At 51.7% G+C, this 27,778-nt stretch overlaps 1 protein-coding gene across 1 annotated transcript in view; it reads left to right on the forward strand.

Moving 5' to 3' along the window:
- slc51a (solute carrier family 51 member A) overlaps positions 1-27,778 on the forward strand; it is a 68,403-nt gene that overhangs the window by 27,289 nt on the left and 13,336 nt on the right. The window contains exons 2-5 of the mRNA XM_072513945.1: positions 143-297; positions 968-1,041; positions 4,003-4,161; positions 23,900-24,011. Of these exons, the coding sequence (XP_072370046.1) occupies positions 143-297; positions 968-1,041; positions 4,003-4,161; positions 23,900-24,011 (500 nt within the window). The remainder of the gene's footprint in view (positions 1-142; positions 298-967; positions 1,042-4,002; positions 4,162-23,899; positions 24,012-27,778) is intronic.

Here is a 27,778-nt window from a genome sequence, read left to right on the forward strand (position 1 = left end):
ACTCCAAGCCTACCTTCCCTTTGATGTAGTATCTTTCCGAGCACAGATGCAAATAAATATTATCAATACACTTAGGAAACTGTTTGTCAAAGTGACAATGGAAATAGCTCAATTAAGAAATTAACATTGTTTCTTTCCACAGATTTAAGTGTGCCCGCTATCATCTTGTACAGTGTCCTCACTCTAATGGCTGTCATTGCAAACCTTGTGTATTTTGAGGAAGTTATCTACCTGATAAGAAAGGTCCCTGCCACAAACAGGAGAGCGACTATTTTGTGGGTCAGTGGGGCTGCACCCGTAAGTACACCCTACAATATGCAGCTGAGAAATTCATACCCTTCCTGTTCCTCAGATATTATCTTCAATTTTCCATGAGATTTCAAACATATCCTCTTTTCTATCTTGTTAGACTCCTCAATTTCACCCAGGGGTTTTGACATTGAAAAATCTCCTGCCAACATAAATTATATTGACGTAACTTGAAATTCTGATTCAGAACCGTGACAGCAGAATTTCTGAGGAATACCAGCATTTTATGTAATTTGTCTGTAATTCCTCACCCATTTTAGCAAAGTATCAACACGTTTACATAAGCAGGTAATACCTGCACTAAATCAAACGATGGAGAAATTTGAAAAAAATGTGTCATTTGTATAGGTGTTACAATTCTTTGGTGTCAGTTCCTGACATGTCCTTCACATAAGTGCTCAACACCATATATTACGTTTTGGAAAATAATAAGCAGTCCCTATATTTTAAAGCAAATATGTGAGCTACAGATTTAAAATCTGACAAAACAGCCAAAATCAATGCGCCTTAGACAGCATCAGACATTTTCACACCCACAAATACTAATTCTGGAAATCACTGTATTTTCATACAGGCCATTTGAAAAATTTTACAACATTTAAGAATGTTAAGTTTTAAAATGTTTAAAAGTAACAATGGCTTAATAAATTTCCTTCAGGTGATAGCGTCTACATCTTGTGTTGGGATGTGGATCCCTCTGGCATCAATGATCACAGATTTGACAACAGCAGTGTATGTATTCCTTTTAGCGTTTTTATTTCTCTTGGTATTAAATTTTAATTTTCTATATTAAAGTAGAAATGCCTTGAAATTATATGCAGTCTACAGAAAAGAATCAAGAGCTCGCCGATCAAACATATCAGGATTTTCCGATTCAGAAACTAAGTGCTGACGCTGGGACTGAATCGCTTGGGTTCTACGGCTCCAAAAGGGTGCCCGGAGTGATTCAGGACATCCTAATGGGCCAGCACAGGCGCCATGAGGAAATGGTGCAATTCCAATGAACACTGGCATTTGATTTGCCCTGGTCGGGATCGGCACTGGAGAGCCTGACAAGCAGGAGCTGCATGTAGCATTCCACTCCCCACACTCCCTCATCCCAGCCAAGAAGATGGTACTGGATGCGCTGGAGTACCCGTTGATAGTTCGGCTGGGACCAGAGGGTACCTCGGGGCTAGGGTGGTCTGAGGAGGCAACCATATGACCCGTGGCGCTAAGTTCATAGTGGGCAGTCAGTGGAATGCGTTGACGCATGGCTGCCTTACAGGCTGCGGAAATAGTGGTGCGTGCCCGATCCCACGGCCCACCACCTGGTTTACCCTCCCCCCCAGCCCTGTGTTACTCGCCCCTCGACCCTGGCAGAAGCCCCCTGGCCAGCGGCACAACTGTTGACATACTGTATCAATGTTGGATGCTTTTCGCACCCCCTCTCCCTCCCTCAGCAGCCACTGCACCTATTTACCGATGCTAAATACCACAAGTGAACCACGCCATCAGTAATTTCTCCTGGCAGAGGCAAAGCATCGTGGAGGGCCCGGAAATTGCCAGGTTGGGACCGTTACTGAAATGCCAATGGCGTTTACCATACAATTAGCATGCCCATGCCGGCGAGCAGCTTGGAACACATTCATTCCGCTGTCGAGGCACCGGAGCATGGCATTCTGTCGGGCGCCCGGCGCCAGCCTCAATTTTCGGCGGACACACGATTCTCTGCCTGATCATGATTCCCGATCCTGGAGTTGCTGGAAGGAGAATCCCGCCCTCATTTTTGGACAAAAATAAATTATTTTCATGGTCACTGGAGATGGAACTGTTTAACATCGATTTCCATCCTGTCTCTGATGACAGTTTTAAAGTACAGAACAGAAGAAAAGACAGAGGGCACGATTTAACGGAAATGAAAAGGAACTAGTGTTCCGTGTCGGGCACGTTTCGCCGGGTGTTTCCCAGCGCTGGCAGTTCTGAGAACAACCCTGCAATGGGACTTTGTTTAATTTCTGGGCCACGATGAGGAATGCCCTGCCAAGGCTGCACTTTGTTCCATTTCCTGCACTAACGAGCTCCGCTCACCCCGATCTCTAGACCCTCCAACTGTGGCCTCTAGACCCCCCCCCCCCGCAACAAGGGGGTAATTAAGCCTTCTGCACCCCACCTCATAAGGGATGAGTCACCTCCGAGCCTGATCCCTGGCAAGATGCCAGGTACCCTGACAGTATCCCTGTCAGCCTGGCAGTTCCACTTGGGCATCCTGGCACTGCCAGGGTGACACCCAGTTGGCATTGTCAGGATCCCAGATGGCATTCGCACGGTGCCCGGCTGACATCGGGGGTGCCAGGGTACCACCCTACCCACATCCCAACCGCCCAGGGCCCCCCGAACACTTGGGAGGCACCCCACCCCAAGTGTCAGTACACCTGATCCACGTTTGTGGAAACCAGTCTAAACGGCACTAGCTTAGGCTCTCTGAGGTGAAGTGTTAGGTCCGAGGTGCTGGGTAGATCCGGTTTGGACATATTCAAGTGTGACTGCTCACTTCAAAATGTAAATTTGAATCCTGACTTCAATGGGTGGGATCGTGATCGTGAAGCCTTGCGAAATCTAACGAGGCCTCTCTAACGAGATTTAAGGCCTGGTCGTGTCCCGAGTCGGGAGCAGCAAGGCCAATAAGTCACGCCCATAGTTATCAATAAATGTACAACTGTCTCACTTTACAACACCTAAGATGAAATGAGAATGCAGATGAGTACAATTGTCATTTATATCATTTCTTCATCATGAATTAGATTATAATGGTTGATAGATTCAGGAATAGGTTGGTGACATATCTTTGAAGTAATTCAAGTCTTGTTCTGTGAGTGAGGGGTAAATTTTCTAATCCCGCTAACCATGGGGATTACCATGGGAAAAAATGCAAGAACACACAACTATCCCTCAAGTAACAACACGGTCATAATATTCTAGCATTCATGGCAAATGCATATTCAATTCATTTTCTTTCCCTGGATCTCTGCCAATCAAGCAGACAACCTTTTCCCAGATATGTGCTACAGCTGCTGTGGACCCAGCTGCTAATAAATGTATAATACTAAGTTCCTGATGAATGTCATTCCAATTTCCCCTCGAACCTGAGGATAACATTTGGTTTGGGCTTGGCATGTCCTGACAGTAAAATTAATGAGATTGACAATTCAATGGTATTCAGAAATCACAGCAGCAAATCCACACCCCATCACACCGTGGACACGCACCATTATGCCTACTTTACCTATTTTGTTTTAACAAAGTAGCTCTGACTCGTCTTGACAAGTGAGATTTGCACTTTCGATGGAGCGTAATTAAATTTTTTGTCTCAATTAATATCTTACCTTAATTAATATTAGTAACACCCGTGACAATGATAGGGGAGAAACCTCCCAAAGAGCTCACAATTGACGTCACCAATCCAAGTGGAACAAAAATTCAGAGAGTTCTTAACAATTCACTATTAATTACCAAGTTTCCTTCAACTAGACATTTTGTTCAGCAGGAGAACCCAGAGAAATGATGTACATGTCCAAAGAAATTCATGGTGATGGTAAATGAAAGGCATTTTAAAACGTCCAGAATTATGCATCTAAGAAGAATGCAAAGTCATTTAAGTGAATTATACGTTGTAGGGTAAATATCTTGATTAATTTGTTATTATTTCTCTAGGTATTTCGCAATTGTTATCCATAAATTTCAGCGAATGATGATAGAAGAATTTGGAGGTGATGAGGCTTTCCTGGAACGCTTTCACAATACTCCTGTCAAAATTAGTACAGGGCCCTGTTGTTGCTGCTGCCTGTGTTTGCCTTTTTCAAAGATTTCAAGGTGAGCATAGGCTTAATTGAGAAAAAGATGTTTGCGGAGGAATCTGTTATTCCTGAAACTGACACAATGGGAATGGAGACAACAGGTTGTATTATCCACCTTCTGGAGGGCCAGCGAGAACCCTAAATCACCTCTTTTATCGAACACTCATCATATTAAGTGCGACTCGGACACTTAATTGGGCACTGGTGGGACTATCCCAGGATCACGGACCCTGGGAGCATAAGTACCGCCTGGCAAAAGCTGATGGCCAGTCAGAGGCTCACAACTCGATTGAATGGCAGGGCCACCAGCGAAAGGTGGTTGCCTTAAGTGAAACACCCAACCAAGGCCTACTATCTTTTCTGAATAACAGGCCACGAGCGAGTGATGGCAGAAGGTATCATGAGGCGGGAGTCACAGGGCGGGGGGTGGGCGGTTGGGGCAGGCAGGGTTGGCAGGAAAGGCAGTGAGTGGCTGTCAGCTGTCCCCCCTATCTCCCTCCTGATGCTGGGTCTCTCGATCAAGTATTGAGTGCATTTGAATTAGGGGGACCACATGCACCACCCCCCTCCCCCACACCGCCCCTCCCCTACAGTGTGCATTGAATTCCGCAGATACTGTATATTGTAAGTTATTGAAGTTATAGTTGATGAGGGATATAAGTGGCTAAGTGACAAATGTTTGATCAATTTAGTTAGAAATCTGGACCATAATCCAATCTACAATGATGGGATGAGACAGTGCTCTCTTTGTTAACTCTTCCAGTTCTGACGTGAGGCTTCTTGATATCAACGCAGTTCTCTGAAAGTTCACAAAAAACACTTTTGATAAATCAGTACTTAATTTTAACTTCAACAATTGAAAAAAGGAATAAGTGTAGATCATTCAGGCCTTTAAGCCTATTCTGCAATTTAGTTAGATCATGGATAATATGTACCACAACTCCATTTACCTATCTTGATCGTATCTTCCTTAATACCTTCACCTGACAAAAATCTATGAAACTCAGTTTTGCAATTCTCAATTGACCTTGTCTCACCACCATTTTTGGCATGAGCTACAAATTATAACTGCTGTCTGTAAATGGAAACATCACACTAATGCAATGAGATGTTATTATGTTTGACGGTGAAGACATTTTCGGGCTTTAGAATTGGAATCTTCTTCTCGTCTCTAGTTTATTTGACAATGGAATACATTACGCTGACAGTGTAAAAGGTGCACAAGCGTTTGTTATGTCACAAGCACTCTGCCTGAATGCTGATGCTTCATCCTGAATTGTTTTCTTGGCAGTTTTTGTCAGTGGTGGTTTGCCTCCTACTTTCAGGTGCAGGGTGAAGAGACAGGTGTCATAGAACATAGAACATACAGTGCAGAAGGAGGCGATTCGGCCCATCGAGTCTGCACCGACCCCCTTAAGCCCTCACTTCCACTCTATCCCCGTAACCCAATAACCCTCCTAACCTTTTTGGTCACTAAGGGCAATTTATCATGGCCAATCCACCTAATCTGCACGTCTTTGGACTGTGAGAGGAAACCGGAGCACCCGGATGTAGCGCACAATGACTTACGAGAGAGACAAGTAGTGATGAAGTCGATGAGGCTTTATTAAGCGAGACTTGTGCCATATTTAATTTGTACCCTGAAAACCGGCCAAACTTCCTCAATGTTTCCAGTATATTTTCCATCCCGGCCAGTGGGTCCGACATGTACAGGAGTAGGTCGTCCGCATAGAGAGAGAGACCCTATGTTCCACCCCACCCCTAGTCATTCCCTTCCACCCCTTCAGAGCTCTCAACGCCATCGCCAATGGCTCTATGGCCAGCGCGAACAGCAACAGGGAGAGTGGGCACCCCTGCTCGGTCCCGCAATGTAGTCTGAAATAATCTGACATTATCCTGTTCGTCCTAACCTGGTACAATAGTCTGACCCAATTAACCAGTCCTCCCCGAACCCAAATCGTCCAAGAACCTCCCACAAATAGCCCCACTCCACCCTGTCGAAGGCTTTCTCAGCGTCCATTGCCACTACTACGTCCACCTCCTTGCCCGTTGGTGGCATCATGATCACATTTAGCAATCTTCTCAAGTTAGCTGTCAGCTGCCTGCCTTTCACAAACCCTGTCTGATCGTCCCCAGTCACCTCCGGTACGCAGTCCTCCAATCTAATCGGCAGGACCTTGGCCAGGAGCTTGGCATCCACATTGATCAGGGAGATTGGCCTGTATGACCCGCAGGACTCCGGGTCCTTGTCCCGCTTTAGTATCAGCGAGATGGTGGCTTGCGACATCGTCGGTGGCAGGGTCCCTCTGTCCCTTGCCTCATTAAAAACCTTTGTCAGGACCGGTCCCACTATCTCCGAGAACTTCTTGTAAAACTCGACTGGGTATCCATCCGGTCCCGGGGCTTTCCCCGACTGCATGGCCTTTAGGCCCCCAGTAGCGCACAATGACTTACGAGAGAGACAAGAAGTGATGAAGTCGATTCAGGCTTTATTAAGCGAGACTTGTCCCCAGCAGTTCAGCAACAGAATGAAGCGGCGGGGAGAAGCTCGGGTTCTTATACTCCGCCTTCAGGGCTGAGCCAGGAGTCAGCAGCCAATCAGGACCCGGGATATGTCAGCCAATAGCATCACGGCTTCACAGTCCCACATGACCCCTAATACATACCACCACATTCACCCCTTGTTAAAAAGGAACCCGGCGGGGTGGTGGTTCGCATGGTGGTAGGGGTTTACAAGGCTGGCCCTGCAAGGAAAATTTCGGACATGTTACTACAGTTTTAGCCCTACACTGGGCTATGTACCAGTTTGTGAAACTATTTACAATATTAGCAAGAAATTTTTTTTTTTTTGTGACAATACAACAACATTCTTGGTGTCACGCGGATGCCACGAGTCGAGCAGGTGGTCTGGTCTTCCTCGTCGATCGCCTCAGCCCCGGTGGTGGTGCAGGTGCTTGTTCCGGCGTTGTCGTCTCCGGGAGTGTTTCGGTGTTTGTTCCTGTTTTACTCCTGGGCGGGCACGGAGGAGGACCGATCCTCCCGGGAAGGGGGCGGCCGCGGGGTGCGCCGGTGGCAGGGAGGGGATGATCGGTGTCGGGGGGGGTGTGTGTGTTGCTGGCGGGCGCCAGGTCTCGCAGGGAGATCGTGTCCTGTCGGCCATCGGGGTACGCCCGTAGGCGTACTGCGGGTTCGCGTGGAGGAGGTGAACCCTCTCGACCAACGGGTCCGACTTGTGCGCCCGCACAAGTTTCCGGAGGAGGATGGGTCCTGGGGCCGCCAGCCAGGTCGGCAGCGACGTTCCGGAGGAGGACTTCCTGGGGAAGACAAGGAGGCGCTCATGAGGCGTTTGGTTAGTGGTGGTACACAGCAGCGACCGGATGGAGTGGAGAGCGTCCGGGAGGACCTCCTGCCACCGGGAAACTGGGAGATCCCTGGACCGTAGGGCCAGTAGGACGGTCTTCCAGACCGTGCCGTTCTCCCTCTCTACTTGCCCGTTCACCCGGGGGTTGTAGCTGGTCGTCCTGCTCGAGGCTATGCCCTTGCTGAGCAGGAACTGGCGCAGCTCGTCACTCATGAAGGAGGACCCCCTGTCGCTATGGATATATGCGGGGCAACCGAACAGTGTGAATATGGTGCCAAGGGCTTTAATGACTGTGGCCGCTGTCATGTCGGGGCAGGGGATGGCGAAGGGGAAACGGGAGTACTCGTCCACCACGTTCAGGAAGTATGTGTTGCGGTCGGTGGAGGGGAGGGGCCCTTTGAAATCCAGACTGAGGCGTTCAAAGGGGCGGGAAGCCTTGATCAGGTGCGCTCTATCCGGCCTGAAAAAGTGCGGTTTGCACTCCGCGCAGATGTGGCAGTTCCTGGTGACTGTACGGACCTCCTCCACAGAGTAGGGGAGGTTGCGGGACTTTATAAAATGGTAGAACCGAGTGACCCCCGGGTGGCAGAGGTCCTCGTGGAGGGCTTGGAGACAGTCTATTTGTGCGTTGGCACATGTGCCGCGGGATAGGGCATCGGACGGCTCGTTCAGCTTTCTGGGACGGTACAAGATCTCGTAGTTGAAGGTGGAGAGCTCGATCCTCCACCTTAAGATCTTGTCATTTTTAATTTTGCCCCGCTGTGCATTATCGAACATGAAGGCTACCGACCGTTGGTTGGTGAGGAGAGTGAATCTCCTGCCGGCCAGGTAATGCCTCCAATGTCGCACAGCTTCCACTATGGCTTGGGCTTCCTTTTCCACTGAGGAGTGGCGGATTTCTGAGGCGTGGAGGGTTCGGGAGAAAAAGGCCACGGGTCTGCCCGCTTGGTTAAGGGTGGCCGCCAGAGCTACATCGGAGGCGTCGCTCTCGACCTGGAAGGGGAGGGACTCGTCGATGGCGCGCATCGTGGCCTTTGCGATATCCGCTTTGATGCGGCTGAAGGCCTGGCGAGCCTCTGTCGACAGGGGGAAGGTAGTGGTCTGTATTAGCGGGCGGGCCTTGTCTGCATACTGGGGGACCCACTGGGCGTAATATGAAAAGAGCCCCAGGCAACGTTTCAGGGCTTTGGAGCAGTGGGAGAGGGGAAATTCCATAAGGGGGCGCATGCGTTCGGGGTCGGGGCCTATTATCCCATTGCGCACTACGTATCCCAGGATGGCCAGCCGGTTTGTGCTAAAAACGCACTTTTCCTCGTTGTATGTGAGGTTCAAGGCGTTAGCGGTCTGGAGGAATTTTTGGAGGTTGGCGTCGTGGTCCTGCTGATCGTGGCCGCAGATGGTTACGTTGTCGAGATACGGAAACGTGGCCTGCAACCCGTGCTGGTCAACCATTCGGTCCATCTCCCGTTGGAAGACCGAGACCCCGTTCGTGACACCAAATGGGACCCTTAGGAAGTGGTATAGACGCCCATCTGCCTCGAAGGCTGTGTACTTGCGGTCACCTGGGCAGATGGGGAGCTGGTGGTAGGCGGACTTGAGGTCCACGGTGGAGAAAACCTTATACTGGGCAATCCGATTGACCATGTCGGATATGCGGGGGAGAGGGTACGCATCTAGCTGTGTGTACCTGTTGATGGTCTGGCTATAGTCTATGACCATCCTTTGCTTCTCCCCGGTCTTTACTACTACCACCTGGGCTCTCCAGGGACTATTGCTGGCCTGGATTATGCCTTCCTTCAGTAGCCGCTGGACTTCGGACCGAATGAAGGTCCGGTCCTGGGCGCTGTACCGTCTGCTCCTAGTGGCGACGGGTTTGCAATCCGGGGTGAGGTTTGCAAACAAGGACGGCGGTTCAACCTTGAGAGTTGCGAGGCCGCAGATAGTGAATGGGGGTATTGGGCTGCCGAATTGAAATGTTAGGCTCTGCAGGTTACACTGGAAATCTAATCCCAGTAATGTGGGCGCGCAGAGTTGGGGAAGGACGTAGAGCCTGTAGTTTTTAAACTCCCTCCCTTGCACCGTTAGGTTCGCGATGCAGAATCCTTTGATCTCTACGGAGTGGGATCCTGCAGCTAGGGAAATCTTTTGCGTACTTGGATGGATGGTCAGAAAACAGCGTCTTACCGTGTCTGGGTGAATGAGACTTTCGGTGCTCCCGGAGTCGATCAGGCATGATGTCTCGTGTCCGTTGATCAGCACCGTTGTTGTTGTCGTCTGGAGCGTCCGGGGCCGTGATTGATCCAGCGTCACCGAAGCCAGTCGTGGTCGTAGTGTCTCGGCATCTTCTTCGGACCCCGTGGAGCTGTCGATGCTGGGGTCCTTTGTTGTCATCCAAGATGGCGGTGTCCATGAATCGCACGCGGCCGGGGGTGGACAAAATGGCCACCCCCATGGATCGTACGTGGTCGGGGGTAGACAAAATGGCCGCCCCCATGAATCGCACGTGGCTGGGGGGTCACAAGATGGCGGCGCCCATCCTCCCCTCGTGGTGCCCGGGACCCATAATGGCGGCGCCCGCGGGTCACACATGGGGCGCTGGGGGGGGGGGGGGGGGTTGCGGAGCGTTTGGGATGCGCTGGGCTCGTTCTTCTCCGGGGATTGCGGCAACCCCCCAGGACCGGCACACTGCCGCGTGATGGCCCTTCTTGCCGCAGCTTTTGCAAATAGCTGCGCGGGCCGGGCAGCACTGCCGGGGGTGTTTCGCTTGCCCGCAGAAATAGCAGCGGGCCCCCCCGGGATGGTCTGGCACTTTAACCGCGCAAGCCTGTGAGGGAGGGGGGGGGGTGTCGCGACGGGGGTCCACGGAGCCCAAGGGGCTGCCGCGCGGTCGGGGCCGTAGGCGCGGGCGTTTCGCGAGGCCACATCTAGGGAAGCTGCAAGGGCCCGTGCCTCTGAGAGTCCTAGCGACTCTCTTTCTAAAAGTCTTTGGCGGATTTGGGGAGAGTTCATACCTGCCACAAATGCATTGCGAATTAGCATGTCCGTGTGTTCGATCGCGTTCACCGGCGGGCAGCTGCTGTCCCGTCCCAAAATTAGCAGCGCGGCATAGAACTCCTCTAACGATTCTCCGGGACTTTGCCATCTCGTTGCGAGTTGGTGGCGCGCGTAGACCTGGTTAACGGGCCGAATGTAGATGCCCTTCAGTAATGCGAGCGCCGTCGGGAAATCCTCTGCGTCTTCTCTGAGAGGGTAAATTTCCGGGCTTACCCTCGAATGCAGGACCTGCATTTTCTGGTCTTCTGTGATCTGGCCGGGGGCCGTTTGGAGGTAGCCTTCAAAACAAGCTTGCCAGTGTTTAAAAACTGCTGCCGAGTTCGCTGCGTGGGGGCTGATCCGCAGGCATTCCGGGGCGATCCGGAGCTCCATAGTCCTTTAAGCTCGCTTAATAAATTGTAGCGCACAATGACTTACGAAAGAGACGAGTAGTGATGAAGTCGATGAGGCTTTATTAAGCGAGACTTGTCCCCAGCAGTTCAGCAACAGAATGAAGCGGCGGGGAGAAGCTCGGGTTCTTATACTCCGCCTTCAGGGCGGAGCCAGGAGTCAACAGCCAACCAGGACCCGGGATCTGTCAGCCAATAGCATCACGGCTTCACCGTCCCACATGACCCCTAATACATACCATCACACCGGAGGAAACCCACGCAGACACGGGGAGAACGTGCAGACTCCGCACAGACAGTGACCCAGCGGGGAATCGTACCTGGGACCTTGGCGCTGTGAAGCCACAGTGCTGTCCACTTGTGCTACCATGCTGCCCCTGTCTCAAGTCTACTCCAGCTAGAATGCAAACTGAACCTATGTTCACAACCACATGCTAGCTAACTGAGCAAACCAACCCTCCCCCCCCACAATTGGAAATATATGTATTCAATAAAATTGATAATAAACATAGATGAACGCAGACCAATGTAAAGCTCGTTGGTAATTCTGCAAATATTCTGAATGTAACATTTCTCTTTTTAAGAAAATCTTCAGTTTTATTTCTGTTCTCAGTTTTGAAAGTAGTTGCTGATATTGAAATGCACCTCTGAGAGGGTTGGAGGCCGTTAACATCTTACCAAAATGGTAATTTCTCACATATGAGTGTGGATATTGAGTATTAGTGCTGTATGCAAGGAGGAAATCACAGCAGTATGTGATCCTGTGCACACCTAATATTTATATATTTCCAGAAGCAAACACTGAATGCCAATCCAGAGTCAAAATCCTACCTTAATTTTGCATTATAGAACATAGAACATACAGTGCAGAAGGAGGCCATTCGGCCCATTGAGTCTGCTCCGACCCACTTCAGCCCTCACTTCCACCCTATCCCCGTAACCCAGTAACCCCTCCTAACCTTTTTGGTCACGAAGGGCAATTTATCATGGCCAATCCACCTAACCTGCACGTCTTTGGACTGTGGCAGGAAACTGGAGCACCTGGAGGAAACCCACGCAGACATGGGGAGAACAGGCAGACTCCGCACAGACAGTGACCCAGCGGGAAATTGAACCTGGGACCCTGGCGCTGTGAAGCCACAGTGCTATCCACTTGTGTTACCGTGCCCCATTCCATTATCTGGTTCAGATACTGTACAAACATACCACCAGCTTGCTAGTGAGGCAGGTTAATGCCTAATTTGAACAATTTAGTTCCTAGACATACTATTTTATTATATCTGTAAGTCATGATGTTCTGATATACAATGCTATAAAGTTGTAAATATAGGTTCTTCTGACATAGTACCACACCTCCTGGACTCCTGATACTAGCCAAGTTATGTGTATTATTGGTTCCCAAGAGACAATCAACTGATTACTATTTTGTAGGCATCACACTAGCTGCTTTTTATTTCTTTCCCAAGTAGTTTCACATTAACCTGGTTGGCACTCTCATTTCAAAGGATATGATGTAGGGGGCCAAGGAAATTAAATAATCAATAGTAACAGAAGGGAGTAAACATGTAAAAACTTGTAGGCATTGATATTTAATTAGTAAATGGGCACATGTGATTATAAAAATAAATAGTTAATAAATATTTGGAGGAATTGTGGGGGAGCGTTTAAACTAGAGTGGCAGGGGGATGGGAACCTGAGCGGGGAGACACAGGAGAGGTTGACATAGATGGAAATTAAAGATAGAAAAGTAAAAAGCAAAAGTGAAAGGCAGAGAAAACAAGAGCTAGAAGCAAATAGGGCCATAATACAAAAAATGTGTTAAAATGTTAAAAAGACAAGTCTAAAGGCATTGTATCTGAATTCACAGAGGTGGCTGAATTAACAGTGCAAATAACTGTAAATGGGTACAATTTGATTGCAATTACGGAGACACGCCTGCAGGGTGACCAAAGCTGGGAACTGAATATCCAAGGGTATTCAAAGTTTAGGAAGGACAGGCAAAAAGGGAAAGTTGGAGAGCTGGTGGTGTTGGTTAAGGATGAAATCAGTGTAATCGTGAGAGAGGAGATGGGCTCAGAAATTTGAGGCTGGAATTTAGCAGCCCTGTTGATCACGGGCGCAAAGCCAAAAACAGGATTTGCACCAGAGTGATGTCACTTTGAGACCTTCCCCAATCTGGGCGTGAACCTGATTTCCATAAATTTCAATACATTAACATATACTTATCAGGCTTGATGCCATAACGTCTGCCCACAGCATATCTTCCCAACCAGTTGGCGTGACATCACACCGGCGTGAATCACTATTGGTTTTCAAAAATGGAAACCAGTCATGATGACCACACCGGGGATGCACAGGTAGGTATAGCCGCTGGGTGGTGAAGGACATGGCCAGCTGTGCAAGGGTGGCAGTGCAGAGAGCTGGCCCTCTGGGATGCACCGCTGGGGGATCCTCCTTATGTGGGTGGCATGGAGGAGGGCCCTGATACTTGGGTGTGGGTGATTGGGGTGGAAGAGAGCCCAGGTGCCTTTGAGGAGTGTCGGGGATGCCTGTGAGGTTGGGGGGATTGTCCCAATGCTTGGGGGGGGGGGGTCCCGATATTGATGAAGTCTCGGAATTCCCGGCCTTATCATCTTCATTAGGCCCTGCCCCTCCAGCTGACTGTCTAATTCTCGCTTCCTCTTTTAAAATGCATAGAGTGCTGTTCAATACGGCGAGAAAAGGCAGCTGTGCAGCCTGAGACATTAAACAGCAAATCGGAGATGCATGTAACAAGGGTGCTACAGTAATTATGGGTGACTTTAATCTACGTATATATTTTTTTCTGTCTTAATGGAAGCTGACACAAATAACTTTCCAGAAGTGCAACGAACCAACGGTCTCGTGAGAAGGAGGAATTGAAGGAAATAAATCCCCAGGGCCTGATAATCTGCATCTCAGTGTACTGAAGGAGGTGGCATAGGAAATGTGGATGTGTTGGTTGTCCTCTTCCAAATTATGATAGATTCTGGAACAATCCCAGCAGATTGGAGGATAGCAAATGTAACCCCACTACTTAAAAAAAGTAGAGTGAGGAAGAAATTACAGGCTGGTTAGCCTAACATCAGTACAAAGAACAAAGAACAAAGAAATGTACAGCACAGGAACAGGCCCTTCAGCCCTCCAAGCCCGTGCCGACCATGCTGCCCGACTAAACTACAACCTTCTACACTTCCTGGGTCCGTATCCCTCTATTCCCATCCTATTCATGTATTTGTCAAGATGCCCCTTAAATGTCACTATCGTCCCTGCTTCCACCACCTCCTCCGGTAGCGAGTTCCAGGCACCCACTACCCTCTGTGTAAAAAACTTGCCTCGTACATCTACTCTAAACCTTGCCCCTCTCACCTTAAACCTATGCCCCCTAGTAATTGACCCCTCTACCCTGGGGAAAAGCCTCTGACTATCCACTCTGTCTATGCCCCTCATAATTTTGTAGACCTCTATCAGGTCGCCCCTCAACCTCTGTCGTTCCAGTGAGAACAAACCGAGTTTATTCAACCGCTCCTCATAGCTAATGCCCTCCATACCAGGCAACATTCTGGTAAATCTCTTCTACACCCTCTCTAGAGCCTCCACATCCTTCTGGTAGTGTGGCGACGAGAATTGATCACTATACTCCAAGTGTGGTCTAACTAAGGTTCTATACAGCTGCAACATGACTTGCCAATTCTTATACTCAATGCCCCGGCCAATGAAGGCAAGCATGCCGTATGCCGTCTTGACTACCTTCTCCACCTGTGTTGACCCTTTCAGTGACCTGTGGACCTGCACTCCTAGATCTCTTTGACTTTCAATACTCTTGAGGGTTCTACCATTCACTGTATATTCCCTACCTGCATTAGACCTTCCAAAATGCATTACCTCACATTTGTCCGGATTAAACTCTATCTGCCATCTCTCCGCCCAAGTCTCCAAACAATCTAAATCCTGCTGTATCCTCTGACAGTCCTCATCGCTATCCGCAATTCCACCAACCTTTGTGTCGTCTGCAAACTTACTAATCAGACCAGTTACATTTTCCTCCAAATCATTTATATATACTACAAACAGCAAAGGTCCCAGCACTGATCCCTGCGGAACACCACTGGTCACAGCCCTCCAATTAGAAAAGCATCTTTCCATTGCTACTCTCTGCCTTCTATGGCCTAGCCAGTTCTGTATCCACTTTGCCAGCTCACCCCTGATCCCGTGTGACTTCACCTTTTGTACTAGTCTACCATGAGGGACCTTGTCAAAGGCCTTACTGAAGTCCATATAGACAACATCCACTGCCCTACCTGCATCAATCATCTTAGTGACCTCCTTGAAAAACTCTATCAAGTTAGTGAGACACGACCTCCCCTTCACAAAACCATGCTGCCTCTCACTAATACGTCCATTTGCTTCCAAATGGGAGTAGATCCTGTCTCGAAGAATTCTCTCCAGTAATTTCCCTACCACTGAAGTAAGGCTCACCGGCCTGTAGTTCCCTGGATTATCCTTGCTACCCTTCTTAAACAGAGGAACAACATTGGCTATTCTCCAGTCCTCCGGGACATCCCCTGAAGACAGTGAGAATCCAAAGATTTCTGTCAAGGCCTCAGCAATTTCCTCTCCAGCCTCCTTCAGTATTCTTGGGTAGATCCCATCAGGCCCTGGGGACTTATCTACATTAATATTTTTTAAGACGCCCAACACCTTATCTTTTTGAATCTCAATGTGACCCAGGCTATCTACACACCCTTCTCCAGACTCAACATCTACCAATTCCTTCTCTTTGGTGAATACTGATGCAAAGTATTCATTTAGTACCTCGCCCATTTCCTCTGGCTCCACACATAGATTCCCTTGCCTATCCTTCAGTGGGCCAACCCTTTCCCTGGCTACCCTCTTGCATTTTATGTACGTGTAAAAAGCCTTGGGATTTTCCTTAACCCTATTTGCCAATGACTTTTCGTGACCCCTTCTAGCCCTCCTGACTCCTTGCTTAAGTTCCTTCCTACTTTCCTTATATTCCACACAGGCTTCGTCTGTTCCCAGCCTTTTAGCCCAGACAAATGCCTCCTTTCTCTTTTTGACGAGGCCTACAATATCTCTCGTTATCCAAGGTTCCCGAAAATTGCCGTATTTATCCTTCTTCCTCACAGGAACATGCCGGTCCTGAATTCCTTTCAACTGACACTTGAAAGCCTCCCACATGTCAGATGTTGATTTGCCCTCAAACATCCGCCCCCAATCTAGGTTCTTCAGTTCCCGCCTAATATTGTTATAATTAGCCTTCCCCCAATTTAGCACATTCATCCTAGGACCACTCTTATCCTTGTCCACCAGCACTTTAAAACTTACTGAATTGTGGTCACTGTTCCCGAAATGCTCCCCTACTGAAACTTCTACCACCTGGCCGGGCTCATTCCCCAATACCAGGTCCAGTACCGCCTCTTTCCTAGTTGGACTGTCTACATATTGTTTTAAGAAGCCCTCCTGGATGCTCCTTGCAAACTCTGCCCCGTCTAAGCCCCTGGCACTAAGTGAGTCCCAGTCAATATTGGGGAAGTTGAAGTCTCCCATCACCACAACCCTGTTGTTTTTACTCTTTTCCAAAATCTGTCTACCTATCTGCTCCTCTATCTCCCGCTGGCTGTTGGGAGGCATGTAGTAAACCCCCAACATTGTGACTGCACCCTTCTTATTCCTGATCTCTACCCATATAGCCTCACTGCCCTCTGAGGTGTCCTCCCGTAGTACAGCTGTGATATTCTCCTTAACCAGTAGCGCAACTCCGCCATCCCTTTTACATCCCCCTCTATCCTGCCTAAAACATCTAAATCCTGGAACGTTTAGCTGCCAATCCTGCCCTGTAGTAGGGAACATGCTAGAATGTATTATAAAGGATGTGATAATAAGACACTTAGAAAATATCAATGCGATTAGACAAAGTTAACATGGATTTATGAAAGGGAAATCATGCTTGACAAGCCTACTGCAGTTTTCTGAGGATGTAGCGATTAGCATAGATAAGGGAGAACCAGTGGATATGGTGGCCGGGATTCTCCGAGCCCGCGCCGAGTCGGTCGCCGCGGCTTTGGTCGGGGGCCGTTGAAACCGGCATCCACGGCGATTCTCCACGCTCGATGGGCTGAGTGCCCGCCGACGTGGTTTACATATGGTCCTACCCGGCGTGACCTCGGCGTTCTGGCTGCGGGGCCGTCCTGGTGGGGGGGGCGGTGTCGGGAGCCGACTCCGGGGGGGGGGGGGGCCTCCACGGTGGCCTGGCCTGTGATCGGGGCCAATCAATCGGCGAGCGCATTCATTCCGGGGCTGCCTATGTTCCTCCGCGCCGGGCCCCTGTAGAGCTCCGCATGTTGCCCGAGGGCTGGCGCGGAGATGGCCGTGGCGCGCATGCGTGGACCGTGGGCGCCGGAACAGCGCACAGCACTCCGGCGCTGTTCTAGGCCCCGAGGAAGGGGAGAATGACTGGGCCTGGAGGCCCATTGATGCCGGCGTCGCTCACGCTGGTTTTACACCGGCGTCAACACTTGGCCGGGATTTCGGAGAATCCCGGCCCGTGTATTTGATTTTCAGAAACTTTTGATAAAGCCCCAGATAAGTGGTTAGTGTGCAATATTAAAGCACATGGGATTGGGGGTAATATATTGGCATAAATTGAGAATTGGTTAGCAGACAGGGAACAGTGAGTAGAAATGAATAGGTCTTTTCAAAGTGGTAGATAGTGACTAGTGGGGTATCACAGGGATCAGTGCTTGGGCCCCAGCTATTCACAATATATATCTGAATTAAATGAGGGAAATGTGGTAGTATGCATTCGGGGTCATGTGGGACTGTGAAGCCGTGATGTCATTGGCTGACAGATCCCGGGTCCTGGTTGGCCGTTGACCTCTAGCTCCGCCCTGAAGGCAGAGTATAAGAACCAGGAGTCCTCCCCCGCAGGCAGTCTACTACTGAACTGCGGGGGAACAGTCACGCTTAATAAAGCCTCATCGACTTCACTCTATTCGTCTCTCGGAGTCTTTGTGCGCTACAATTTATTCAGCGTGACTAAAGGACTATGGAGCTCAGGATCATCCCGGAATGCCTGAGGATCAGTCCCCACGCAGTGAACGCAGCAGCCGCTTTCAAGCACTGGCAGACTTGTTTCGAGGCCTACCTCAGAACGGCCCCCGGCCGGGTCACAGAAGACCAAAAACTACAGGTCCTGCACGCGAGGTTAAGCACGGAGATTTTCTCCCTCATCGATGACGCACAGGATTTCCAGACAGCGTTCGCAGCACTAAAAAGTCTCTATGTTCGCCCAGTAAACCAGATCTACGCTCGCTATCAACTCGCAACGAGACGGCAAAGTCCCGGAGAATCGATAGATGAATTCTACGCCGCGCTACTAATTTTGGGACGGGCCTGCAGCTGCCCGCCGGTGAACGCAAATGAACACACGGACATGTTAATGCGCGATGCTTTTGTGGCAGGTATGAACTCCTCCCAAATCCGTCAAAGACTTTTAGAAAAAGAGTCGCTAGGACTCTCAGAGGCACGGGCCCTAGCAGCCTCCCTAGACGTGGCCGCGTGAAACACCCGCGCCTACGGCCCCGACCGCGCACCCGTCGCGACAAACACCCCCCCCCCGGACACCCCACAGGCTTGCGCGGTTCAAACGCCAAGTCGCACCGGGGGAGCCCGCTGTTATTTCTGCGGCCAGGCGAAACACCCCCAGCAGCGCTGCCCGGCCCGCGCAGCGATCTGTAAGAGCTGCGGGAAAAAGGGCCATTTCGCGGCTGTGTGCCGGTCCCGGGAGGTCGCCGCTGTCCCAGGAGAACAGGGAGCCCTGCACGCCGTTTACGCTCCCCAACACCCCCAGCGCCCCATGTACGACCCGCAGGCGCAACCACTTTGGGTCCCGACCACCGCTCTCCCCGGAGAACAGGGAGCCCTGCACGCCTTTTACGCTCCCCAACGCCCCCCCCCCCCCCCCCGCGCCCCATGTATGACCCGCCGGCGCTACCACTTTGGGTCCCGGTCACCGCTGTCCCCAGAGAAGAGGGAGTCCTGCGTGTTCCTAACGCTCCCCAACCCCCCCCAGCGCCCCATGTGCGACCCGCAGGCGCCGCCATTTTGGGTCCCGGCCACCACGAGGGGAGGAGGGGCGCCGCCATCTTGGACCACCCCAGACCTGTGCGACGCATGGGGCGGCCATTTTGTCCACCCCCGCCGCCATCTTGTGACCCCCTAGCCATGTGCGATGCATGGGGGCAGCCATCTTGTTCACCCCCGACGCCATCTTGGACGGCAACAACGGACCCCAGTGTCGACGGCTCCACGGGGTTCGAAGAATACGCTCAACCATTACAACCACATCTGGCTTCAATGACGCTGGACCAAGCACGGCCCCGGACGTTCCAGACGACGACGACAACGGTGCTGATAAACGGGCACGAGACACCATGCCTGGTCGACTCCGGGAGCACGGAGAGCTTTATCCACCCCGACACGGTAAGACGCTGTTCTTTGACCATCCGTCCCAGCGCACAAAAGATTTCCCTAGCTGCAGGATCCCACTCCGTACAGATCAAAGGCTTCTGCATAGTTACCCTAACGGTGCAAGGGAGGGAGTTCAAAAACTACAGGCTCTACGTCCTTCCCCAACTCTGCGCCCCCACATTACTGGGATTAGACTGCCAGTGCAATCTACAGAGCCTAACCTTCAAATTCGGCGGCCCAATACCCCCACTCACTATCTGCGGCCTCGCAACCCTCAAGGTTCAACCCCCATCCTTGTTTGCAAACCTCACCCGGATTGCCAACCCGTCGCCACTAGGAGCAGACGGTACAGCGCCCAGGACCGGACCTTCATTCGGTCCGAAGTCCAGCGGCTACTGAAGGAAGGCATAATCCAGGCCAGCAATAGTCCCTGGAGAGCACAGGTGGTAGTAGTAAAGACAGGGGAGAAGCAAAGGATGGTCATAGACTATAGCCAGACCATCAACAGGTACACACAACTAGACGCGTACCCTCTCCCCCGCATATCCGACATGGTCAATCGGATTGCCCAATATAAGGTCTTCTCCACCGTGGACCTCAAGTCCGCCTACCATCAGCTCCCCATCCGCCCAAGTGACCGCAAGTACACAGCCTTCGAGGCAGACGGGCGATTATACCATTTCCTAAGGGTCCCATTTGGCGTCACAAACGGGGTCTCGGTCTTCCAACGAGAGATGGACCGAATGGTTGATCAACACGGGTTATGGGCCACGTTCCCGTATCTCGACAACGTAACCATCTGCGGCCACGATCAGCAGGACCACGACGCCAACCTCCAAAAATTCCTCCAGACCGCTAACGCCTTGAACCTCACGTACAACGAGGACAAGTGCGTTTTTAGCACAAACCGGCTAGCCATCCTGGGCTACGTAGTGCGCAATGGGATAATAGGCCCCGACCCCGAACGTATGCGCGCCCTCATGGAATTTCCCCTCCCGCACTGCTCAAAAGCCCTAAAACGCTGCCTGGGGTTCTTTTCATAGTACGCCCAGTGGGTCCCCCAGTATGCAGACAAGGCCCGCCCCCTAATACAGACCACGACCTTCCCTCTGTCGACAGAGGCTTGCCAGGCCTTCAGCTGCATCAAAGCGGATATCGCAAAGGCCACGATGCGCGCCATCGACGAGTCCCTCCCCTTTCAGGTCGAGAGCGACGCCTCCGACGTAGCTCTAGCGGCCACCCTTAACCAAGCGGGCAGACCCGTGGCCTTTTTCTCCCGAACCCTCCACGCTTCAGAAATCCGCCACTCCTCAGTGGAAAAGGAAGCCCAAGCCATAGTGGAAGCTGTGCGACATTGGAGGCATTACCTGGCCGGCAGGAGATTCACTCTCCTCACGGACCAACGGTCGGTAGCCTTCATGTTCGATAATGCACAGCGGGGCAAAATCAAAAACGACAAGATCTTAAGGTGGAGGATCGAGCTCTCCACCTTCAACTACGAGATCTTGTATCGTCCCGGAAAGCTGAACGAGCCGTCCGATGCCCTATCCCGCGGCACATGTGCCAACGCACAAATTAACCGCCTCCAAACCCTCCACGAGGACCTCTGCCACCCGGGGGTCACTCGGTTCTACCACTTTATTAAGTCCCGCAACCTCCCATACTCTTTGGAGGAGGTCCGTACAGTCACAAGGAACTGCCACATCTGCGCAGAGTGCAAACCGCATTTTTTCAGGCCGGATGGTGCGCACCTGATTAAGGCTTCCCGCCCCTTTGAACGCCTCAGTCTGGATTTCAAAGGACCCCTCCCCTCCACCGACCGCAACACATACTTCCTTAATGTGGTGGACTAGTACTCCCACTTCCCATTCGCCATCCCCTGCCCTGACATGACCGCGGCCACAGTCATTAAAGCCCTGAACACCATATTCACACTGTTCGGTTGCCCCGCATACGTCCACAGCGACAGGGGGTCCTCCTTCATGAGTGACGAGCTGCGCCAGTTCCTGCTCAGCAACGGTATAGCAGGACGACCAGCTACAACCCCCGGGGGAACGGGCAAGTAGAGAGGGAGAACGGCACGGTCTGGAAGACCGTCCTACTGGCCCTACGGTCCAGGGACCTCCCAGTTTCACGGTGGCAGGAGGTCCTCCCGGACGCCCTCCACTCCATCCGGTCACTACTGTGTACTAGCACTAACCAAACGCCTCATGAGCGCCTCCTTGTCTTCCCCAGGAAGTCCTCCTCTGGAACGTCGCTGCCGACCTGGCTGGCGGCCCCAGGACCCATCTTGCTCCGAAAACATGTGCGGGCGCACAAGTCGGACCCGTTGGTCGAAAGGGTTCACCTCCTTCACGCGAACCCGCAGTACGCTTACGTGGAGTACCCCGACGGCCGACAGGACACGGTCTCCCTGCGAGATCTGGTGCCCGCCGGCAACACACACACCCCCCCCGACTCCAATCACCCCCTTCCTGCCACCGCCGCACCCCGCGACCGCCCCCTTCCCAGGAGGATCGGTCCTCCTCCCAGGCCCGACCAGGAGTGAAGCCCAAGCTGAAACCGTAAGGCTCCCGGAGACGACAACACCGGAACAAGCACCACCACCACCACCGGGGCCGAGGCGATCGACATGGACGACCAGACCACCCGACCGACTCGTGGCGTCGATCTAACACTACAATATGTGGACTTTTAACGAGAACATTTTGTCTTTTTCTCCTGATGATTACTGTAAATAGTTCGAAACAAAAAAAAACCTTGTACATACTGTAATAACATGCGAAAGTTTTCCTCCCAGGACCAGCCTTGTAAACCCTTACCACCATGCGAAGCATCACCCCGCCGGGTTCATTTTTAACAAGGAGTGAATGTGGTAGTATGCATTAGGGGTCATGTGGGACTGTGAAGCCGTGATGTCATTGGCTGACAGATCCCGGGTCCTGGTTGGCTGTTGACCTCTAGCTCCGCCCTGAAGGCGGAGTATAAGAACCAGGAGTCCTCCCCCGCAGGCAGTCTACTACTGAACTGCGGGGGAACAGTCACGCTTAATAAAGCCTCATCGACTTCACTCTATTCGTCTCTCGGAGTCTTTGTGCGCTACAGGAACCAAGTGTTCTATTTGCAAGTTTGCAGATGACACAAAACTGGGTGGGAATGTGAGTGGTGAGGAGGATGTAAAGAGGCTTCAAGGCATTTTAGACAAGTTGAGTGAGTGGGCAAATACATGGCAGATGCAGTATAAGTGTGAAGCAATCCACTTTAGTCATAAAAACAGAATAGCTGAGTATTATTTTAATGATAAGAGATTGGGAAATGTTGACGTACAAAGGGACCTAGTTGTCCTTATGCACCAGTCAGGAAAAGCAAGCATGCAGGTAGAGCATGCAGGTAGAGCATGCAGTTAGGAAGGCCTTCATTGCAAGAGGATTTGAGAACAAAAACATGAATGTCTTACTGCAGCTATACAGGGTCTTGGTGTGACCACACCTGGAGTATTCTGTGACATTTTGGTCTTCTTATTTGAGAAAGGGTATACTTACTACTGAGCGAGTGCAGCTCAGGTTCACCAGGCTGATTCCTGGGATGGCAGAATTGTTGCATGAGGAGAGATTGGGTTGGGGGCCATTGACAGCGGCCCCACCGGCAATTCTCCGGGCCCCGATGGGCCGAATGGCCGTAAAGGTTTGGCTAGTCCCCCCGGCGTGTATTACTCACCTCACGCTCGGCGGGACCTGGCAGGTAGATGTGCAGGGGCGGTCCTGGGGAGGGGGTACGGGGGGATCTGACCCCAGGGGGGGCTCCCACGGTGGCCTGGCCTGTGATCGGGGCCTACCAATCTGTGGGTGGGCTGGTTCCATGGGGGGCCTTCTTTCCTCCACGCCGGACCCCTGTAGGGCTCCGCCATATTGCCTGGGGGCCGGCGTGCAGAAAGGAACCCCCGCGCATCCGAGGAAATACGCCAGCCGGTCTGCGCATGCGGGGAAATACGGCGGCCGATCTGCGCATGCGCGAGATCACGCCGGCCGGTCCGCGCTTGCGTGAACTCCTGCTGGCCCTTCACTGCCGGTTGGAGTGGCGCCAACCACTCCGCCGTCAACCTAGCCCCCGAGAAATTGGAGAATTCCTCACTTTCGGGGGCTGTTGACGCTGGAGTGGTTGGCGCCGGTTTTCCCGCTGGCATGGGGACATAGCCCCATTTTGGGAATCCCACCCAATGTTTCCAAGGTTACCCTTTATCCTGCCATTAGCTTGCAAAAATATAATAATTAGATTGGCACTTGAATTTGAGCATCTAAACTTAATGCAGCAACAAATACATCCCATGGCCTTCCACAGAATGTTAAGATCGTTAAATATATTAAAAGTGAATGGAAGACCTATATTTGACATTATAAACTGTTGCCCAAATATATTAATGTCTGACTCTTTCTTTTTAGGCGCCTGATGTTCATGCTGAAATTGGGAACATTTCAGCTAGCTATCTTGCGGCCAGTCCTAATGATTTTCACATTAGTCCTTTGGGTGAATGGGACATTCAGTCTGGATGACGTACGTTCTTTATTCCCTGTTGAGCTACATGCAATAGTTGAGTAGGATAAATAAAAATGTTGGTGATAAGTTGGCAAGTTTTATTCCAGGGTGGAAATTGTCAATCTTGCCCTTTTTCTGAGCTGCTGTCTAAGCAGTTCATTTTTCAAAGCTCATTCTGGGTCATTCTGTAATTCTCTCTTTAAATAATCACATCATTATTTAATGATTTAGGCTTAAATATGGGAGGTTGGGAAATTTGCAGATGACATAAAAGTTGGCTGGGTACTTGTTCGTGAAGAGGATAGCTGTTGACTCCACAATTATATTAATGGGTGGGCAGAGAAGTGGCAAATGGAATTCTATCCAGAGAAGTAGGATTGAAGTAGTGCACTTACAGATGGTAAACAGAGCAATAAATGGAAAGATATTGAGAGGGATTGAGGAAGTGAGAGATCTTGGAGTGCACATACAAACGTCCTTGAAGGTGGCAGGACAGGTGGACAAGGTTGCCACGAAAGCAGACTGAATGCTTTCCTTTATTGGGCGAGGTATTGAATACAAAAAAAAAATGATGGAATTATAGAAAATGCTGGTTTGGCATTTTGTGTACAGTTCTGATCACCACATTACAGTAAGGACATAATCACTCTGGCTAGAGTGCGGAGGAGATTTACAAGAATGTTGTCAGGACTTGAAAATTGCGGCTACAAGGAGAGATTGGATAAGCTAGGGTTGCTTTCCTTAGAACAAAGAAGGCTAAGGGGTGATCTAATTAAGGTGTACAAAATTAGGGGGGCCTAGATGGGGTCGACAAGAAAGACTGGATTTCCCTAGCTGAGGGCTCAATTACCAGGGGCATAGATTTAAGGTGGTTGGTGGAAGGATTAGAGGGTCCTGAGGAAAGGTTTTTTCACCCAGAGTATGGTGGGCATTTGGAATTTGTTGCATAAGTTGGTGGTTGAAGTTGAAACCCTCAACTTATTTAAACGGTACCTGCCTCTGCATCTTACGTGCTGTAACCGGCAAGTCTACAGACCAGGGCCGGGATTCTCCAGTATCCGGCGGGCGGGCCGTACCGGGGCAAAGAGTGGATTGAACCGTTCCCAGACACCGCTGCCGTGATTCCTGCGCATACGCAGGGGGTTTCTTCTCCGCACCGGCCATGGCAGAGCTTTACACAGGCCGGCGCAGAGGGATCGAGTGCCCCCATTGCATAGGCCCGCCCTCAGATCGGTGGACCCCGATCGCGGGCCAGGCCACTGTGGGGGCCCCTCCCGGGGCCGGATCCTCCCGCACCCCCCCCGAGGACTCCGCAGGCCGCACTCAGAGCCAGGTCCCGCCGGTACAGACCTTGTGTAATTCACGCCGGCGGGACTGGCCGAAAACGGGCGGCCGCTCGGCCCATCGGGGACCGGAGAATCTGCCAACGGCCCCCAACCGGCGGGGCGCGATCCCCACTCTTGCCAAAAAACCGGCGCCGGAGAATTCGGCAGCCGGCGTCGAAGCGGCGGGGCGGGATTCACGCCGTCCTCCGGTGATTCTCCAACCCGCCGTGGGGTCGGAGAATCCCGCCCCAGGTGTTGGAAAGTGGGTTTAAAATAAACGGCTCGCTTCTTTTTTATCCTTTTTGCCCAGCTGAAACATAATGGGCTGAATAGCTTCTTTCTGCACTGTAGCCTTTCTTTCATTCTATGGTTCTCAGTGCCTCTATAATGGAATGTTCAATGAAGATTCTCAAAGAGAGTGACCGCAGGGAGTGTTCTGAAGAGAGGATTGTGCTGCCAGAACACTGGCTTAGAACTCTAAATGACTCTCATCATTGAGAGTGCCACATCATTGAACGCTATCCAATGATTAGTAGTGTGTGTTCAACACTATTGTCCATATCCATGTCCAGTGGCATAGTGGTATTGTAATCCAGAAGCCCAGGGCAAGATCTGGTGAACTGGGTTCAAATCCCATCATGGTAGATGATGAAATTTGAGTGCAACACAAATCTGCAATTAAAAGTCGGATGATGACTGTGAAACCATTGTCAATTGTTGTAAAACCTGTTTTGTTCACCCATGCTCTTTGTGGAAGGAAATCTGCCATCCTTACCTGGTCTGGCCAACATGTGACTCCCGATCCACAGCAGTGTGGTTGACTCTCAAAAGTACTCTGAAATGGAGGGCAGTCAGAGTTGGGCAACAAACGCTGGCACAGCCAGTGACGCCCACATCCTGCAAACAAATTTTTAAAAACTACATGATAGGTTACTGATCTCCACCAGCATCAATGGCTAAGTGCCAACTGGAGCTCAGAAATTACTCAATCAGGGGCGGGATTCTTTGACCCCCCCGCCGGGTTGGAGAAACACAGGGGGGGGGGGGCGGCGTGAATCCCGCCCCGACGGCGGCTGCCGAATTCTCCGGCGCCGGGGTTTTGGCGGGGGCGGGAATCGCGCCGCGTCGGTCGGGGAACGTTGGCAGTGCCCCCCCCGCCCCCCCCGGCGATTCTCTGCTCCGCGATGGGCCTAGTCCCACCGGCATAAATCAAAACAGGTCCGTACCAGCGGGACCTGGCTCTGCGGGTGGCCTACAGAGTCCTCGGGGGGGCACGGGGGATCTGGCCCGGGGGGTGCCCCCATGGTGGCCTGGCCCGCGGTCGGGGCCCACCAATCCGCAGTTGGGCCTGTGCCGTGGGGGCACTCTTTCCCTCCGCGCCGGCTGCTGTCAACCTGCGCTAGGGAAGGAAGGGAGCGGGAGGAAGGGCGGTGTTGGAGAGGAGTGCACGCTGACTGCCAGGAGGGGGAGGAGAGATTCTCACACTGGGGGGGTCGAGGGAGTGGCGGGAGAGGCCGGGGTCAGCAGGAGTCAGCTGATTTACGGGGGTGCCATGTGGGGAGCAATACAGCTAGGGGGGGACCTAGCTGGGAGGGGGGGTAGCAGGGGGGGGAGGGGGGGTGGTGGGGGGACTGGGTTGCTGCTGCATTGGCCAAAGGGGAGCTGGAGTCGGAGAGGGAGTCGGGGCGGGGGTCCACCTCCCGGAGGAATGGAGGGTGTGGGCATGTGGCTGGCCTAGAAAGGGAGATGGCTAGTAGGCGGCGGGGGGGGGGGGGGGGGGGGGGGGCGGTGCGGGAAGCCCCCTGATCCGGCTGATAGCTTGGAATGTGAGAGGCCTGAACGGGCCGGTCAAGAGGGCCCGTGTGTTCGCGCACCTGAAGGGACTGAAGGCAGATGTGGTTATGCTCCAGAGACGCATTTGAAGGTGGAGGATCAGGTTAGGCTGAGAAAGGGGTGGGTATGGCAGGTTTTCCACTCGGGGTTGGTCGCGAAGAATCGAGGGGTGGCGATCTTGGTGTCGTTTGAGGCGCTGAACATCGTCGCAGATAATGGAGGTCGGTACGTGACGGTGAGTGGTAAGCTGCAGGGGGGTGCGGGTGGTACTAGTGAATGTATACGCCCCAAATTGGGACGATGCCGGGTTCATGTTGGGTTGGATTCCAGACCTGGAGACAGGGAGCTTGATAACGGGGGGGGACTTCAACACAGTGTTGGACCCAGCACTGGATCGCTCCAGATCCAGGACAGGTAAAAGGCCGCCGGCGGCCAAGGTGCTTAGGGGGTTTATGGACCAGATGGGGGGAGTGGACCCATGGAGATTTGCCAGGCCGGGGGCCAGGGAATTTTCCTTTTTTTTCCCACGTCCATAAAGCCTACTCCCGGATAGACTTCTTCATTATGAGTAGGGCACTAATCCCGAGAGTGGAGGGCACGGAATATTCGGCCATAGCTATCTCAGAT

The sequence above is a fragment of the Scyliorhinus torazame genome, chromosome 8 (assembly GCF_047496885.1).
Source record: "Scyliorhinus torazame isolate Kashiwa2021f chromosome 8, sScyTor2.1, whole genome shotgun sequence".
Taxonomy (NCBI): domain Eukaryota; kingdom Metazoa; phylum Chordata; class Chondrichthyes; order Carcharhiniformes; family Scyliorhinidae; genus Scyliorhinus; species Scyliorhinus torazame.